This window comes from Xiphophorus maculatus, chromosome 12, assembly GCF_002775205.1.
Source record: "Xiphophorus maculatus strain JP 163 A chromosome 12, X_maculatus-5.0-male, whole genome shotgun sequence".
NCBI classification, from domain to species: Eukaryota; Metazoa; Chordata; class Actinopteri; order Cyprinodontiformes; family Poeciliidae; genus Xiphophorus; species Xiphophorus maculatus.
Window position 1 is genome coordinate 21,829,676 of NC_036454.1, and position 18,849 is coordinate 21,848,524.

The 18,849-nt window shown below is 41.6% G+C and overlaps 2 protein-coding genes across 5 annotated transcripts in view; one reads left to right on the plus strand and one right to left on the minus strand.

Moving 5' to 3' along the window:
• The first annotated feature begins 743 nt into the window (after positions 1–743).
• On the plus strand, positions 744–5,064 carry mblac2 (metallo-beta-lactamase domain containing 2). Its single transcript, XM_023343451.1, has 3 exons — positions 744–1,323; positions 3,930–4,144; positions 4,384–5,064. The coding sequence occupies exons 1-3, from the start codon at positions 882–884 to the stop codon at positions 4,555–4,557; spliced, it is 831 nt and encodes a 276-aa protein (XP_023199219.1). The 5' UTR covers positions 744–881; the 3' UTR covers positions 4,558–5,064.
• A 1,181-nt stretch (positions 5,065–6,245) lies between these two features.
• Positions 6,246–18,849, minus strand: part of rtkn (rhotekin) — a 71,360-nt gene continuing 58,756 nt past the window's right edge. For 3 of the 4 annotated variants that reach the window (XM_023343447.1, XM_023343448.1, XM_023343449.1), the window contains exons 2-11: positions 16,313–16,574; positions 15,846–15,899; positions 14,079–14,196; positions 13,352–13,576; positions 13,160–13,254; positions 12,497–12,603; positions 12,241–12,372; positions 10,656–10,821; positions 10,460–10,564; positions 6,246–8,810 (exon numbers count right to left, since the gene is read on the minus strand). In XM_023343447.1, coding sequence (XP_023199215.1) covers positions 8,089–8,810; positions 10,460–10,564; positions 10,656–10,821; positions 12,241–12,372; positions 12,497–12,603; positions 13,160–13,254; positions 13,352–13,576; positions 14,079–14,196; positions 15,846–15,899; positions 16,313–16,574 — 1,986 coding nt within the window. In that variant the 3' untranslated portion in view covers positions 6,246–8,088. Of the gene's footprint in view, positions 8,811–9,757; positions 9,855–10,459; positions 10,565–10,655; positions 10,822–12,240; positions 12,373–12,496; positions 12,604–13,159; positions 13,255–13,351; positions 13,577–14,078; positions 14,197–15,845; positions 15,900–16,312; positions 16,575–18,849 lie in introns of all 4 variants that reach the window. The other variant, XM_023343450.1, reaches the window with a different exon arrangement.

Here is an 18,849-nt window from a genome sequence, read left to right on the forward strand (position 1 = left end):
GTTCTCGACTTTATATATTTAAAGATTTAAATAACATGTTTAAAAATACTTAATGGGCCTCTAGTTTAAGGCAAGTCAAACCATAATAAGTCCAAATAAATAGAAAGTCTGCAGCTTTCCTGTGTTTTATACGTACAGAGGTGGTTTTAGACAATGAACTAAGGTTGATCTACAACCTCTGACTTTCTTAGTTTTGACTTTAAAGCTCATTCCTGCTGTATTTTCAACTGGAAACTTGGAAAAAGCTGATTTTTAAAAAACAAATGGAATACACTGTGCGTTCTATAAAAGCAACATTTTTCTTTTGAAAAGAGTATGAGCTTTATTTTGCAAGTGTATTGTGACTGTTTTCCATTAGCTTTCAGAGCAACTAGCAATGTGGGACCTACTTTTGCAATAATAAAACCTATAAAGTGATCAGACCTATAGACTATTTGAAAGTATTTTTTTTGCTGGCTCTAACAATATAAACTCTGAAGTTTATGTGATTGTATTGTGGACCAAAACAGTAAACATAAAAACTTTGGATACATTTACATGTTAGAAGTAGAATTTAGTGAACAACCTAAAGAGCCTTGTGACTTGGATCCTTAAACGGAGTCGGAATTCCCATCACTATGACAGCATGTGTAAATGTAGCTTTAACTTGTGCGACTCAATGGAAGGCGGGGTATGACTACAACCAATGAGTATCCAGAGGAAGTATAGCGTCATTCGCACATCTGACCAATGAGCATGCGCTTTCTTTGGTCGGGTGTGCCTGTAGCAACCATCACATTAGCCTAAATGACAACATATCACCGCCAGCTAAGAGGCTGCTAACACCTCCAGTGACGGCACAATACCCGCTGAAGATAACCTGGACTACTGCATGACTGGGGATGTCTGCAGCCGACTGGTACGCCCACAAGTCGCTGGGAGACGGACTCTTCTGGATCCAGGAGCGATTCTACCAGTCGGAGAACCGAGCCAACATCTGGCTCCTCCGCGGCACCCACCAGGACGTGGTCATAGACACGGGTCTGGGCTTGAGGAGCTTACCTGAGTACATCGACGCCAACGGGCTGCTCGGGAAAGACCCGCAGAGGAAGAACCCGCTGCTGGCGATTGCCACCCACGCCCACTTCGACCACTCGGGGGGTCTGCATCAGTTCCAACAGGTGGGCGTCCACAGCGCGGAGGTCGATGCCCTGGCGAACGGGGACAACTTCGAGACGGTTACCTGGCTCAGCGACAGGGAGATAGCCGTGGCTCCCAGTCCGGGATGGAGGGCGAGACACTACAAAGTCAAGGCTGTGCAGCCCACACACATCCTGCAGGAGGGTGGGTAGGAGATGCTAAGCCTCTCGATGGGGGGTGCGGATCTGAGATCAGACACCTGGAATGATGCATGCAGGGAAAAGCATCGGCTTACCGGTATAAATAGCTGAAAAAGGCCTTACTGAATCACCGTAAAACTGGCAAAAGTCCAACATTGAATTGTCAAATTTATCCATATGCACACCTGCACTAAACATATACAGAGATTTACCTGTCTGAGGCAACAGTGGGAAGGAGCATTATTACAAAGCTTTATCACAACCTGTCTCTGCATTAAAAACGAGTAAAATATTATGGTAAAATGTCAATGCCATTTTTCAAAACATGCGCTCAGTTGGACAGATCCGATTCATGAGCCTCCCAAGCAAACCTACAGAGATCAGTCATTTTTTTTTGTTTCTAGCTGCTCTCCCTTATCTACATATCTGTTCTATTTATAGCCAGAGTGTTGATCACTTTGATGTTTCTTCCAAGAATGGAAGCAGAGACTGGGCACACTTCCTGAATTCTGGTATTCAGGTTTACTTTGTCGCAGCATCCACCAGCTTTAATTTACATTTGCACAAAATAGATGTCCAGCATAAGCGATTATTGAGCAGAATAAATCTGTGTAAGGTTCTGAACAAACACTGTTGCAATATCACTGCCCTTGGTGGTCTTCCCTACAAGTAAATAATCCCTTGAAGGTTACTTCAGTTACATTTCATCACTGTCGTTCTGTCAGAGTATAGTTTCTGTACGGCCAGTAAATATTCAAAAATAATCCCTGCTGTGTCAGAGCCACTTGGTGCAGTGCAGCTGGTATATCTTATTCCATGGCATGCCAGCCTCACCCTTTGTCAAACTGTGCAAGTCATACCTGGTTTGGATGAAATCAATACCAAACGGAAGGCTTCAGACTCTGCACAAGATAAGAGCTAGAGGGGACATGAGGGTCAGGCAAATGTTAAAATACATTTAATCTGAATACACAAGAATACAAAATATGTTCATACCACCTTCAGCTCCTTTAACATTTACAACCAATAACCCTCGTGCATTTTAGTGAGAATGCAGTGGTTTAGATCAGCATACCGCTTCTCATGTGAATTTTCAGTTTCTTTATAATTTTGATCAAAATGAATAGAGACTTTAAAAATGATATTTAAATAGCATGCTTATATAACTGTCCATTGGTTTGTTTTCCATACACTGAAGCCCTATATTAAACAAAACAGGGTTGGGCTGCCTATGTGTATGTAAGTGTGCTCAACACTGCAAAAGGCAATATTAGAAAGATAATTGGCCTGCATTTGTATAGTGGTTTATGAAGACTTTCTCCAAAAACCAACAGAAAATTAACATTGCTTGAATAAAGAAGGCAGATAAGTGGAACTGCCAACATCCTCTTATGTTTTGATTTCTTGTGTCTTTATAGTAGCCTGCACAATTCTATTTTATTCAGTAGAAAAAAACTAATTTCATTAGCAATGTATCCTTTGTGGATTCGAATAGATTTTAATTAGAAAAGAAAGGGGTGAAGATGGCTCTTTGAATCAGAAATCTTGCATAATGCTGGTTTGGATCAAATCATAGTCATGTGTTTGAATGGACAGGTCAAAGTCCAGACTGACTAAATCTGAAAGTGCGCTGACCAAACTTTCAGTCTCTAGATGTTGAATTCAAGTGATTGTTGCATTTCTTGGGGGGATTTTTATGTGCATATAAATTTGAAAACCCTGTATCATTTTTATTGTACTTCACAATCACGCACTACTTTCTATAAATCTGTCACATAAAACTCCAACGACATGCACTGAAATTTGTGTCTGCAATGTGACAAAGTTCAAGGGGCATCAATACCCTTTGAGTTGTAAGCTGCTCCTACTGTAGAGTTATGCCTGTGCCAGGGCCGGGCCAAGGCTTAAGCAAACTAAGCAGCCACTTAGGGGCCCCGTCAGTGGAGGATTTATTTATTTATTTTAGTAACGATTTCTATGTCATTATAATAACAAAAACACACAATTTTATCATGAAGTGATTTGTTTTTACAATAATATATATTTGATGATGTATGTAGAAATCTTTATTTTATGGACAAAAAGAAAAAAAAAGCTGGTGGGGGCCCCTGGTGGCCGCGGTAGGTACCGCACGCTTCGCCGGTAACGTGAGCTGCCGTGCAGCTTGCAGAGCATGTCCAAACCTGGTGGGTCGGTCTGTCAGTCAAACCTCTCACTGCAGAGCACAAGAGGACAGAAAATGATTTTTAAACCTTTGCTGACAAAGATAAGACTAGGGGATAAGATGAGCTTCACATGTAAGTATCAGCCGATCACAATCCCAGAAAATTAAGGAAATCGGCGCCCAGAAATCAATTGATAAATCAGTTGGCCAATAAATGTATCCTACTATACATGTATATAATGTAAACAGCCCTGCCAGAGATGCAATAAGTTTATAGCAGGTGTGCGAATGATCTAATATTCTAACTCTTGATTCCAGCCAGTCCATATTGTTAGCAGAACTAGAGGGCCCCAAAACCAAATTTCGCTTAGGGCCCCATGGAGGCTTGGGCCGGCGCTGGCCTGTGCATCAATAACTTGAGCTCCTCTCTCTCCTCCTCCTGCTAGGCGATGTTATTAACCTTGGTGACAGACAGCTGACGGTGCTTCACATGCCGGGTCACTCTCGGGGCAGCATCTGCCTCCACGACCATGATAATAAGCTGCTGTTCAGCGGAGACGTTGTGTACGACGGTGCCATGATTGACTGGCTGCCCTACAGCCAGGTCAGCGATTACATAAGCAGCTGCGAGCGTCTCATCGGGCTGGTGGACAGCGAGCAGGTAACACTAAAACGCATCATGTCTTGTTTTTGTGTTTACATGCTGGCAGATGTACATTTAAAGTGTTTGACTGCTGCTTTGATACTGATTCAAAGGAATTATGCTGTTTAGAAGCCAGTTAGTTCAGGAAGCAAGTGCGTAATCCCTCCTAGAAGTGCTTTATAGTTAAAAAAAAAAAGTATTTTCTGTGTTTCACTCTATAAATTATTCCCAAAGCTGAAAACTGTTATATCCACCAGGTTGACCAAGTCCTCCCAGGACACTACAACACTTTTGGCGCAAAGCGGCTCCATCGACTCTCGTCCGCGTACATCAGCAGAGCTGGAACGTGCCCTGCAAAGTTCTCTACTCTTGTCTGGAGAACGCTGTCCGGTTTGGCTCTGCGGGCGTCCAACCCTCGCTGTGCTTGCTAAGGCGAGTGGAAGGCGGAAGCTGGGGGAAGCACAAGCGCACACAGAAAGATGCTTCAACGTGAAGGACCTAAAATGATAAAACATGTAATTTAACAGAACTCATTTAATTGCCAAACTCTATATAAAATGTCTCACTTGAGTCAATAGCTTCCTATGAAGTATACAATATAAAGTATTAAAAGTGTTATTCTGTAATGTATTGATCAGTATCTAAATATTGGTGTTGGTATGATTTTAGGTGTGTTTTTTAAAATATGTTTTAAGCAAATGTGAACTTATAATAGCACAACAATAGTACAGCTGTGCACTACAAACAGAAAACAGGGAGCTTTGGGTTCTTCTCTGTGACATTTCAGTCAGCATGGCCATAGCTTTTCTCTATGCAGTCTGCAGTGAAGACCCAGCAGTGACTACCTCCTATGTTTGTAATTGTGCTTTGTACTGTTGATTATTAATCTATGGCTTTGCTATGAAATCTCTGATAATAAAGTCTTTGCTCAGCCTGACTATATTAGTGGGCATCTCTATTAGGATTTGAAGCATTGGAGTGAAATGAAGCATTTGACCAAACAACTGATTGGTGAAGTACTGAGGGCAACGTTTCTACGGAAAGCTCTCGTATAAGGATGCAAAGGGTGACGCAGATGACTACGAAGGTTAGATTTGAATTTTAATGGCCACTGCATTGCAAAAATGTCCTTCAGTGTTAACCGTTTCTTTCCATTTTTGACACATTACTACTTCAATCGTTAGCATATTTTATGATTTCATGTGATTGATCACACGTTACATTTGTTATTGTAGTCCACACCGCTATACAGCACATTCTGTAACCACCTTTTGCTTTAATTGCAGCCGTGAATCTTTTGGGCTATGTCTCTTCCTAGCTTTGCTATGTAGAAAATACCGGTACTTTTTTTTTTTTTTGCAAAGCAATTGAATCTTAGATTGGTGAGAGAGCATTTGTGGACATAAAAACTGCTACTGATTCCCAAATGAGGTTCATTTTAACACAAGTATGCTTTGACCTATACCACAGTATTGCATGGCTAATGTTGTGTGGAAAGGTCAGACCTACAGTACATTTTTCATGTTCTAATTTTGTAATTATACAACTCCCAGATGCTTTTTGGCTAATTAGATTGATAGATTACACTTCATTTTACACGTTTCCACTAAGTAATTATGGATGCATGAATAATTGGATGGATAAACATACTGAAGATGGACAGAATGGTGCATGACATTGTTGTTTTTTCAAACATGTCCAGACATGGAAAGTATTTAGATCAAGCTCCATACTTTCCAGACTGTGTGGGAACTCTGAGAGGAGAACCGCTGCTCCAAACCTAAAATCTTTTGCAACCTCTAACATAGTTTCAAACGAGATTTCTCTTTAATTTGCTTCATTTCCCTTTGACCAGGTTCTACTCCTGCCAACGGAAACCATTCCCACAGCAAGATGCTGCCACCGCCACGTTTTATGTTAATCTGTGTACTAAATAGAAAAATCCAGATGCTGTACGTTCAGGCACATTATCCAATAGGACGAAGAATCTTTGATTCTTCATCAATTTTCCCATTAAGTGATCATCTTCCCCTTTTCCCCGCTGGGAGAAAAAGCATGCCCACAGCATGATGCTGCTACTACCATGCTTATGCATTTTTGAATGACAAATACAGATGCGTAAAGTTGTGATAGTTTTAAAACTATAAACATTTATTTTAATTAACGTTATATTATTTACATGTGACATTTCTCATTTTATACTCAACCTTTTACAGATGTGGGACACACAAAACCTGCGAAGGAGGGAGACTCTTAACAGTGTTAATCGTTAACAAATAAAGATTTGCACATTATCTGTTAAACTTCTGATCATCACACATCCGTACAGTTGCATTTATAAAATCAGCTATGTAACAAAATGACAGAGCGAGATTTATCTGTTAAATTACAAAATAATTTACAGTAACAAATGCTTGTTCGACATATCTCAGTAAATATGAGCCCACAATGATTGACAGACGTGGAAAAAAACAAAACAAAACGGGGATTTACCGATAGTCATAAACTCCCATTTGAAATTTGGTTAATTCAAAACATGTAAAAAAAAAAAAAAAAAAATGGTGAGAACAATTGCAGTTAAGAAAAATATAGGGGTGGAAATGTGACGCGACGTCTTACAGTCCTATAGCTGGTATGTAGGAGAAAAAATGTCCAAAACGGATCCGACATCTAAAGATTTTCATGTACATATTTGATATTAATGGAGTCGTGGCTTATTTTGGATTTTGCCCTTAGATTCACAGGGAGGAAACGCCGCACCGAAACCATGCAATATACTGCAAGGGTGCCAGTGCAGCATGACACTGAGTTTGGATTGGGGTTTTCTATGAATACTTTACTTCGACTACAACCACTTGGTTCTGACGGCAGCCCTCCAGTGATGTGCAGATAAAGGTAAAACCCAAAGCAAAGAGTTAATTTTTTCAATTCTGAAAATGTCAGTCAGAACCAATACAGTAAATATAAACACCTGCATTTAACTTCCCCAAATTCACCGTTAGTATGATCACAGGTAGTTCAAGATCTAACCAATAGAACAAAATGCTGCATAGTTGTTTTAAAAGACTCTTCTGATGTGTAAATAAGTAGGTACACTGAAGCAGGAGTCACAGAACAGGCAACAAACGTTAACCTCTCATCAACCTAATGAGCAGAATCGCTGGGGAGCAAAGCTGCACAAACGGGGTATGTTGTTTAAAATCTTACACCTTGTAGTCCCTGAATAACGAACTGTAGCTCCCACTACTGTATTTCTAAGGTCATTGTCCTGCTGGAAGGTAAGGTGAACCTCCACTCAAGTCTTTTTGCAGCCTGTTGTCCCTGCTAAAGAAAAATCTCCCCACACCATGATGCTGCCACCACCCGTGTTTTACCATGTGTATCTGTTAATAAAATCATAAATATATAAATCTTTCCTGTGAAGTGCTCCTTTGCTCCAAGTCACAGACCCCCCGCAGCAGAAACACACATTTTATAACATAATAAATTACATTCAGATAAAGTATGACTGGGACAACCAGAGAGATTTTACCTTAAAATGATGTTTCAGTGGATGGTAAGGATGGAAAAAGTGGGAAAATAACATATTTTCCAGTTTCAAGATCACATTAAGAGTTTGAACAGTGTGCAGAGTGTCTAAGCAATTGTTTAGCTTTTTGTTTACTCTCTCCAAAGCAGCATCGTCAATGTAATTTCTGAAAGCAAACACATTGTCTCCCATCCTATAAACTGTGGGAACCCAGGAGCTCCTGCAGTGACAGTCACCATCTTCTGGGTTAAAAAAACAAACAAACTAATTTTCCAGTTTGACCCACGCAGGTCTTCTCTAAGCCACCATTTCCTGTAAAAGGCAGCTGCACACATCCTTGAGTTTAGTTCACATAATAAGCTTGTTAATGTGTATGTTTAAACAAACAAGCAAAAAACCAACAAAAATAAAAAGAAGTCCATTGGGGAAAAGTTCACACCTGACTCTGCAGCCAGTTACGGGGATCGAGCCTGGCCCGTAGGTTTCTCAGGCTGCGTCGAGCTGGCGAAGGCCTGGAGAACGGACCCCCCTCTGACGACTCGGGGCTGTGGCTGCCCTCGCTGTTGCTGGAGCTGCTGCTGGAGGTGGAGCTGGAGCAGGACAGCGTGGTCTGCGTGCTGCGCTGCGACAGAGGCGAGCGGGAGGAGACGGGGTGAGGCGCGAGCAGGGACGAGGAAGGAGGCTGGCAGGAGCACTGGAAGGCCACTCCGCCTCCGTACCCTCGCCCCCGGAGGGTGCTGAGCTTAGCGTCCAGAGAGAGAGTGCGCGGCCTCAGGCGGGAGGGCGAGGAGGACAAAAGCGAGAAGTTTGACGACGGCTCAGGCCAGCCGTGGCGGTGAGAGCACGGGCTGGTGCTGCAATGGCTGTCACTGTCCGACGTCAGGCTCGCGTCAGAGGAGAGCAGACCAGGCTGCGGGCAGCGGTGCGGGCTCGCGGGGCTCCGAGGGGGAAGGCGATGAGGAGAGTGAGGGCTGTGGCCAGACAGGCGGGAGGTACACGGACGGACAGGGAAGCCAATGCTTTTCGGACTGTTCTCCTCAAACACAGACATCCAGGTGGGAGACGTGCCCAGCTGGCTGCGGAGCTCCAGCTCTTGCATTCTCCGGGCCAGGATGTCGGACACGGTGCTGCTGAGGTCATCGGATGACTCAATAACTGCAGAACAAAAGCAGCAAAATTAATCAAGACCCTCGGAAGTAGAATTTTCAGCTTTTGCAACACAGCAACCACATACGTCAACATATTTATTGGAATTTTATATGAACGGTAAACACAAAGTAACACATAACTTTGTTGTGGAAGGTTGTATTCTGAGATTCTGATTCTAAGTCACAAAGATTTTTTCTCTAATTAGTTTCTTGCACTGCATTCAAATCTTTCCATCAGGGTGTGTAGAAACACAGCTTTTAAAAATGTTGTTCTGTTAATGTTTTGCATCATCATTACTTTGTTTGAGTGAAGCCGACCCTTATTGGACCCTCACCGGTATTACTCTGGGTTTGAGACTGCTTAACTAAATGCCACGAGAGACACTGAAGGAAACAATTACTAATATGACATGACTCCCTTCAAATTCCAGAGTTAGTCTATTACTTAGCTGGCTCCTAATATAAAAATTTTGAAGTGTTGTAAAAAAACTATCTGCGCGTACTAAAAATACTCTAAAATTACAATTATTTTCATTTAAAAGTTGACAAAAATAAACTCCTTGTTTTTAATTCTTGTGGGGTTTAAAATCTTCAGTGTCTGTAAATTAACGCCGAGCTTTCTAAAATCACACAGTTTATATTCCATTTTTTTTTCTCCATATCCCATCTACTAAAAAACTTAGTAAATAAATAAATCTTAAATAGCAAATAACTCCAAAAAATGTGACTCGGGTAGACTGCAGAAATAAAATTATTAAGGTGACTGAATGTTAATCCTTGATGTTCCAAAAGCTTCAGCTTCCTCTTAATGCCCTGTTTGTGTGCATGTAAGGCAGGCAACCGACATCTGATCGGTCAGAGCGTATGTTAATGCCAGATCTGAACGGAGCCTCATCGCATCCTTTTGACGACCGCAACACAGTTTATGCAAAAGCCCTACAGCTGCTACTTCACCTGTCATTGTAATAGGACGAGAGCAGAGCACGAATCTCAGCAGACACAGCGTTATCCTGCAGCAGAAGACCCTCACAGGAGGGCGCTGAAAGAGGGGCTGCCAGGAGGGGGTTAAGAAAACCATGAGCAGGGTTGGTAAGACAGAAAGAGTGGAGAGGAAAGGAGGTGAGTAGGGGAGAGAATACAGGCTCAAAGTGTGTGGAGAGTTATGGTAAAAATATTTAAAGAAGGGTCATTTATGTTCAAAGGTCAGGCAAGAAAAGAATATGGAAAAAAATTTGAATCAAGGACGATGTTTGAAATTGAAATTTACAATAGAAGTGGATGAAAAATGGGTAGGATATAAAAAAAATATATAAATAAGGAAGAACAGAACAGTATAAACCAGAGGATCACAGAACGCAGGGGAAAAAAGTGAAAGAGGAACAAAAAGAAGACAGAGTGAGTCAGCGCATCAGAGATAAGACCTCCTCAATCTACAGAACAGAGACGTAAAGCAGAATGTACGTTAGAGCTACTGCAGAGGGAAAATCTAATCACGGCAGTGTGTTTCATGCACATACACCCAGTAATTTAAGAACACACACAGTCACATGCAGTGCAGGCACAGCGAGCGTTCCCTTTATTCTGTCTTGCTGATATAAATGAAAACAAACTAATTGTGCCTATTAGGCTATATCGCCGGTAGCAGTAAGGACTTACCCATTTCATGGTAAAGTGAGCCCTGTTTTGGTGTGACAGGAGCTGGTTTTCTTGGAGAGGGAAGTTCAATTTTCATTAAATCATCGCAGCACTGCTTCCATTGACCTGTTTAGGGAGAAACAAAAACGTTAAAACGCTCTTGTTGCTTCTTTGACTCTCTTCAGGTGACTTCTGTAAAGGTGAAACATTCTCTTACTCATGTCATAGAAATGCTGCCAGAAGGCCTCCATCCAGCTGTGCGTGTCCTCCCGGCTCTCCGTGTTCAGAGTGTGGGTGACCTCCTCCCCTCCGTATCGGTTGCTGATGCAAATGTTCTGACCCTTACTGTGGGGGTCCTTCTCTGACGCGCGTATCCTGGTCTCCTGAAACAAAAACGGCATTTGAAAATGTCCACAGATGGGAGTAGGACAGCAGCGCTTCTGTTCTGATTAATCCAAATTACTTGTCGCAGCAGCTGTTCATTACAGCGGTTGTAAATGGAGGTCCCCCATTGAAATTAAGCCCTCATTAATAAAGATAGCAATTAGTCCCATCAGCAATTATCCAACAAAAAGAGCAAACTCCCAATTCCCACATCCTTCGTCTGTTTGGCCCCCCCGGTGTGCTCGCGACCACTAGATGGCAGTGTTGTGCCGTTTATCTTGTCGCAACGCTTGATTCCTTTTCTGCAGGAGAGCCAGAGGTTTGCTCAGACGTGGGCTGACCTTGCTTTGGGGTAGTTGTGTGCTGAGATTCAGACAGAAAAAGGGGAAAAGTCTGATATGACTGAGTCACTGACACTTTGATCCTGGAAGAAGAGCATTGAATCATAAATCATATGATTCCCATATTTGATGGAGATGGACATTTTTTCTTCAAGGGATTCCAAAGAGAGAAACACAATAAACAGATGTAATTAGGGATGTTAAGCCTGCTTAATTAGTAAAGCTCTGTTTTCAGCCACCCTTAAAGGCATTCAGCATTTCTAAGTGAGGTTCTGTTAAATTATTATGTAGATTAAGTAGGAATATGTCTTGTATTTTTGAACAATGATTACTTATTTACACATAAACATTATATTGGTGAATATTGTAACTTTTTTATAGGTTACCACAAGAATAACAAATAGATATTAATTAGGTCGGGGTTTTTTTCAGTTTTGCAACCTCACAAGCTCAACAGACATCGTAGATTGCCAAGTGAAGTTTTTAAAACAGTTACCTTAATAAAAGTGGATTGTTTGTGCTCTTTTAGTTTTCACACCGTGGTTCTCTTGTGTTTATTGCAATCAGGAATATTTCAGAATAGCCAAATGTTTATGTCTCGCACGCTTCCCATCTCTGGGATTACCTGTTAGCTGCAGGACCAACCAATCAGGATTTTTAGTAAGTGAAGAGGCAAATATAGTTGATATTTTACAACTCTCAAAATCCTTCTGAGCTCAGTGTCTGAGCTGTTGTAGCTCAGACACTGAGAAACAGTCAGCGCTGACCGCTTGACAGCTCAGCCGGGGCAGATAAGGGCTTCTTGCTCGAGGGAACAACAGTTACCAAGTAAACAGCTACCTTATTTATATTTAAGTACCAGGCTCTCCCGGTTGGGTTGGGATGTACTTGACAGGAGTCCAAAAACTTTACCGTCAATTCTGCTTATGACTTAGGTGTTGTGAAATAATAATAATAATAATAATAATAATAATAATAAAAATCCAGCTGTGGGTTCTGTGAGGTTGAATATTGAACCTGTTATTTTCTCTCTTTTTAGATGTTTATCACAAGCTCCTAAGCTGCTCAATAGCTCACCTTGTTGATCCCGATGGTCAAAGCAGGCTCGACATTGGCGTCCACATCCTCCTGTCGCTGGTAGCAGAAAAGGCTTGTTGCTTTTAGAACGGCATAGACTTTTGTCCATGTCTTAGGGTCACCTCCACACTGCTGCAAGCACGAAGAGGGGTAGCGAGTTGAGCCAGAGACAGTGGGAAAAAAACGACGGAAAGCAAACAAAACCCTTTAAAGACGAGCTCGAATTAGTGTGCAAACACAAAGTGCCCCAACTTGCCTTAACTTTCAACCATCCACCCATCATCTGCTGGGTCATACAGTGCGGCTGAGCTGCGAGGCGGCAACACATGCTGCCGTAGAGAGGCAGCCAGTAGGAGCATTCCTCTGAAGGACAAGAGCATAAAGAATCAAAGTTAATCACAATATTTTTCGACACTGCTTTCAAGCTTCACATGCAAACAACTCAAATTATTTGCATGCGCATAAAGAGACACTCTCCTAAGACCCCACCTATGCATTAGCGAACAGAAAGAAGCACTTGGGATTAAAAGACAGGCAGCTGCTGAGGCTGCACATGAAATGCAGCTAAGAAACTTTACAACGCGCTGAGGGGACCAATGAATAAAATACAAGAGCCAACGTCTGTCTCTGGGTCTGGGCCCTTGTTAGGCTCCATCATTGCAGTTTTACACAGCAGTAACCCCGCACCCCTTCCCCACTTGCAGAACTTTTATTTACGGCGGCCTTGTTGATCGCCACATGTCAGAAATCAACACGGAGAAGCAGGTGGAGGAGACACGCGGCGGTTTACAGAAAATGACGAGAGCGTGAGCGGGAGACGCAGACGAGTGGCAGCAGGACAAAGAGCAGACAGATGGCCGATCTGGCGGTGGGAGCAGAGAGCCGGCGAGGGCGCAGATTGATGGAGGCTGCCACTCACCGTTGCCTGAAATAGTGAGGTCATGTGTGCGAAAGCTGTCCTGGACGTGTGACAGGGACAGGGTGGCGTGAGCTAAGAGGTGGTACTTCGGGCCCCTGTCGACAACCAACAAAAGATGGACATACAGCATTTTTATATTATGTCGCACAAAACAATGAAAGAAAAACATGCACAAGTGTAACCCGAACTCACGGCACAGAGGGAACCGGCAGCAGGAGAGGAGCCGCCCCTCCGTTACTAACAGGACTACAAGCTCCAGGCTCCATCGCCGCTCTGAGCTTCTTTCCCGCTGATCGGCCCAGCGAGGAGCTCAACTTGCTGGCCAGTTTTCTGGGCGTGCTTCCGGCAGAGTAGTCGTCCTCTGAGCAGCAGCTATAGAGCTCAACTCGGAGCTCAAAGCCAGGGCTGGCTTCACTACTGCACAAGGATACAACCGTACAGTCTGTCACATGTACTGTGTGAAAATGAACACAATTGCTAGCAATGTAAGTGCAATGTACAGTGCATTTCTAAATGTTTCATATCCCTAAAGCTTATTCACATTTTGTGACAATTTAGCCACCGCCTACAACATTACCCAATCTAAAGTAGTTTTGCGGAATAGAGCAACACAAGACTGCTATTTATAGGGCAAAATATTTGCCCTATATATATTTGTGACAAAATATTGTGTTTTTGCACAATTATTGCTAATATTTTGCAACAAAATACTCCTACATACTCTGTAGCAATATTTTTGCTTCAATCGCAGCTGCAAGTCTTTCAAGATGAACGCCTGTTTTAAGTGTTGCCTGTTCTTTCCAAAATAGTGCGTTTTTTGAATTCTAAATTTTACAAAAATTTGTACTGACTGAACACTTGAACCAAGGACTGATATACTGACAGAATGTTGTAAACACAGAACAGACAGATAGCTTACAAGACGATGGTGTTATCAAAGCAGATATCTGTGAGCGTCCGGTCCACTATCACCATGTCCGTGTCGAAGATCTCTCCTCCCAGCTGCAGCAGGCAGAACACAGCGCATCGATGAAGCTCTACAACGGGACAGAGGAAAGGGAGAAATGTGAGAAACCATATTCACACATTCACAAAGCTTTCACTCATTTGCATCTTTTCACTCAATTCACTTTAGCTTCAACCTCTCCCTTCAAGGTTGTGAGAGAAGAATTGGAGGAAAGCGTTGATGTCGAAAGCTTACTGTAGACAGGGCACTTAACCTGAACAGGTGAAGCGTGACAGAGAACTCGATGCTGCTAGAGGTCTAACAAACTCCTCCGTTGTTAGTCTCAGTTCAGGAATCATGCCTGCTAATAGCGAAATTGAACCACTAACAGGCACATTGTTAAATGTAAAGTAGCACACCTTTAATGTCACTGTGGCTAACAGCCACTCTCGGCGTCTGCAGTGTCATATTGAGACGCCTTCAACCTTTTCACATTTTCTTACTTTTTCTTCACAAACTTCATTGTATTTTCTTCAGATTTTTTTTGTGCGCCACACCAACACAAAGTAGTGCATGATTGCGAAGTAGAAAGAAAATGACTATTACTTTCAGAATGTTGTGCTAATACAAATCCAAAGGTATTGCTTCATAAAATCTTCGTAATATCCAGAAGCTGATGTCTTTTCCCATCCTTCTTTGCAAAAAACAAAAAAAAAAACCTGAACCTCGATCAGAATGGATGTTGGCATCGGTGAAATTTTTGAGTCTTGCAACATTATTGGTGACTGGATTACGGTCTGAACTTTGAAATCAACAGGGTTTAATCTACACTATTCCTTTGTAGATTTGGCTGTATTGGGTTGCTGCCCTGCTGGACAGACTCAAGTCTTTTGCAGCATCAAATTGGTTTTCTGCGGACAATTGGTTTCACATCGTTTTAGTTTGGGGGATCAGTGTGGACGGGGATGAATGCAATAGGATGTCACATTTTCAGATTTTTACCAGTTAAGCTCCATGTGCCTATGAATAAAAATGTAATATGCTGAGAACACTCTTTTCTTAACTCGTTTCATTTGTATGCGAAGGTCATTCACATTAATTCCATATAAGCTGTCAGGGGAATAACTAAGCACTAAAAATATTATAATGACTGCACAGGAGTTAACCCAAATTAGCTTTATCCAGTTGGTGAGATGGAAAATAGGCAATTTAACCATTACAGTCATTAGGTTTGCTGTGTGTCAGTGAATTTTAAATGAAACAAAAATGCAACTGATCCACAACAGCTTCTCTCCGCCTTCCATCACAGTATTGTCTGCAGTGCTAATACAGACCCCGTTCAGTCGGTGCATGTCCATATTTCTGAGCCAAAAGTCAAAGCCAGCATGTCTGAACTGTTGGCTCACTGAGATCTTTGCGAAAGCTGCAAAAGATTGTAAAAGATCAACTCCAGGAACTAACACAGACAAAAAAAAAAAAAATTCCAGTCTTCATGGTCTGTCTGCACTCTTCGGTGAAAATCCTGGGTTAAATCTTAAGTTACCATCCAAGATTTATCCAGAGAGGGAGGAAAAAAAATTATTTTGTTCTCGAGTCACGAGAAACAGCATACAAAATCCAGCAGCAGATAACTTTTCCCCAACATGCATCTTTAATAAATCCTATAGACGTCCAACTAAACAGTCCAACTAAAAAAATTTCTTCACCCCCCCCCTACACACACAGAAGGTGACTCCTCACCTCCTTTGTTCTTGAAGTACTCCGTGTCTTTCCACATAAGAGGGATCCGAAGATCTGGAATAGCAACAGACAGCAGATTAGACCACAAAAATTTTAATCACCTCCCCTGTCCAGCTGGTAAGTGTGTGTGCGTGTGTGTGTGTGTGTGTGTGTGCGTGTGTGCGTGGGTGTTTCTGTCCTTGTGTCTATGCAGCTTTCAGTCACTGTCAGAACTATCACAGACAATAGATTTGCAGTTTGCTCTGCAGCTGCAGAGCAGATGTGCACAAGCCACAAAAAACACAGATGCTGCTAGTTTACCATTTTATCAAGATTCACTTTTTTCACTACCGTGAAGGTGAAACCGGATAAAATTCGTAATGATTTTCTCATATAGTGTTGCTCCCTGAATTCCCACTTTATCAGTGGAACTGAACTTTATTTTTAGTTCATTTGTCTTTCACTTTTTTTTTTTTTTTTTTACATGCCTGAGATTGCCACTTTTCCTTTGCAGGGAAGTCTATCGTCCATCGGGCCGGCGTCCGAGGACCTGCGTGGGACATTCTGCATGACCTGAGCTTCCTTCATCCTCTGCAGCTCCGACATGTAGGCCATGATCCGAGTGCTGCACGTCTGCAGGCTCTTTGCTGCCTCCAAGGCCTGGTCTCGCTGTGAGCAGGCAGCCAGCAACTTGCAGGCTCCATCTCGCATCCGGATCTCATGGTCAATCTTCTTCTGAATGTCGCTGTCCTGCAAAGACAACCGGAGAGGTGGAAAGGGGAAAAACATTGTGAGAAAAAGAGAACTTATTTAGAAATATGCCGATTTTTTCCCTTACACTCAACTTTCTCCTAAGATACTTGGACTTCAGTCCCTGAATAGACAGCTTCTTTATCAATGACCTCTTGTAAATTACTCTCCTTGAGGAGAATGTTAATGAACTTCTGCTGGAAAACTATCAAATCAGCAGTCTTTCTCATAATCCTGTTGGTCATGCTGTAACATTTATTTGATTAAAATAAATTCATTGATTTTCAGTACTATTCTGAATTCCTGAACCTGAACTTCTTTAGGTTTCCATTAACTATAAGCCACCATAAATAACACTGACCGGAAATAAACACTTGAAATATATTAATTTGTCTATGCTGAATAATATGTGAATTTTACATTTGGAACTGATTCACTGAAACACGTGACCTTTTCAGTGACATTTTAAACTTGTTGAGGTGAATCTGTGCGCAGGCAGACATCGGCTGACACTTTCACAAACCCAGTCAGCAGCATCCTCAATCCCTAAAATGATTTGACTCTGGTGATGCTGTCCCGGGATTTGAACAAACCCATAAGCCCCAGTTCTCTCTGTCAGCAATTTGGACACACAGTGTCCATGAACTTGAACTTGAACGTAAGACTTGATCGCATGAAGTCAGTGAGAAGAAAAAAAGAAAGTTGAGAGAGGAGGGAGGGGGGTTAAACAAACGCAAGAAATTATTTTATGACCTTGAATGATTTATGTCAATGTGTTTTTTTTTTTTAGACCGAAAAACTGATTTTATTTCACTCTGAGAACTACTGAATACTGAAGTGGCTTTTGACCGATGGAGCATGTGTGTGAGTCCTCTCCAGTGACGCATTAGCAAGTGCACACACTACATGCTAATAAATCTTCTCTGGTGTAAAATCATGCACGCTTCCTATCCTCCTCCTCACCCATATTTCCCATTTATCATTCCCTTCTCCCACTGACTAATTCATATGAATTTTTTAATTCATTTCACTTAAATATTAAATGTTCACTGCCCATTTCCTCCAGCCTCGACTCAAATCTGTTCCTCTTCACCATCCTCTGTTGGTTTTTCTCTCTTCGTCTCCACACTTTATTTTTCATCTCCATCCATCTTGCCCTGAGCAGAGACCCAGCAGGAGAATAGTGGAGACTACTCATTATTTGGGCCCAAATTGGGTGTTTGGATGTCTCTCTGTACAAAAATGAGGTTTTATGAAAGTCTGGAATGGGCATTAGTTTTCTGGGTGGGGGGTCGAGTGCTCCTTGAGATGTGACTAAAATGTTTCTGTGTGGTGGTGAAAGCTTTACTAGCAGCTGTAAATCCCACATGAATCAAATCTTGATGTCTGCCAGCTAAACCAGTGCAAATGAATTAAGCATTCTGAAATACTGCAATATATTCATAACAGCGTCACTAATAGGATATTATATTTAAGGAACAGACACAAGTTTTATTGTGAAAACTAAAAAGTTTGCCTCCACAACTCATATGCATACTGAGTATAATGAAGAAAATGAACATGGCCAGACTTTTAAAAAAAAGCACAGTAAGGGTGTTAAACAAAAGTAATGCAAATAGAGACGTAAAGGTAGTTTCTATACAGACCCTCTCAAAAAAATTACTATATTATTGGAAAGTTCATTTGACTCAACGCACAAGGTAAAAAAAAACATTCCATAGATTAATTATACAGAGAGACTGTTTTCAAGCATTTATTTATGTCGTTCCGGATGACTTTATGCTCACACCTAATGAAAATATGGTATTTAAAATTAGAATACTACTCAAGACCAAGTAGAGATGATTTTTATACGTAAATGTGGGCTTAATGAAAAGTCTGTTTAATACCAGCTGAAATGTTATTTTCAAAAGGTACTTTTAATCTAACAAACAGGCCTCATCTGAGTGCATTTTCTGATTTATCAATTTTCACTGTAAAAATTAACAATAAGCATGAGTTGGCATTGACTACTGAGATGCTGAGCTGGGATTAATAGAGAATGGTTAAAGTGATCAAAAACCCACCAAACGAGTGATGATGAATCTTTGTTTTCATTCATTCTGTGTATGGATAAATATTTGTCCTTTTTAAAATCGAGACATTAAATTGGAATGTAACCAAGTCAAAAGTTAACTTTATTGAAACTATGATTTATGAATTAAAACTAATACCAGGAATACTAACTCTGGTTAGTGTCCCTAATAAGACATTTTTAAAAGATGGTAAAGGAGTC

Coding starts and splice junctions, on each gene's coding strand:
- mblac2 (XM_023343451.1), top strand. CDS start 882: ATGTCTGCAGCCGACTGGTACGCCCACAAGTCGCTGGGAGACGGACTC. Junction 1,324..3,929: donor CACACACATCCTGCAGGAGG/GTGGGTAGGAGA, acceptor TCCTCCTGCTAG/GCGATGTTATTAACCTTGGT. Junction 4,145..4,383: donor GGCTGGTGGACAGCGAGCAG/GTAACACTAAAA, acceptor TATATCCACCAG/GTTGACCAAGTCCTCCCAGG.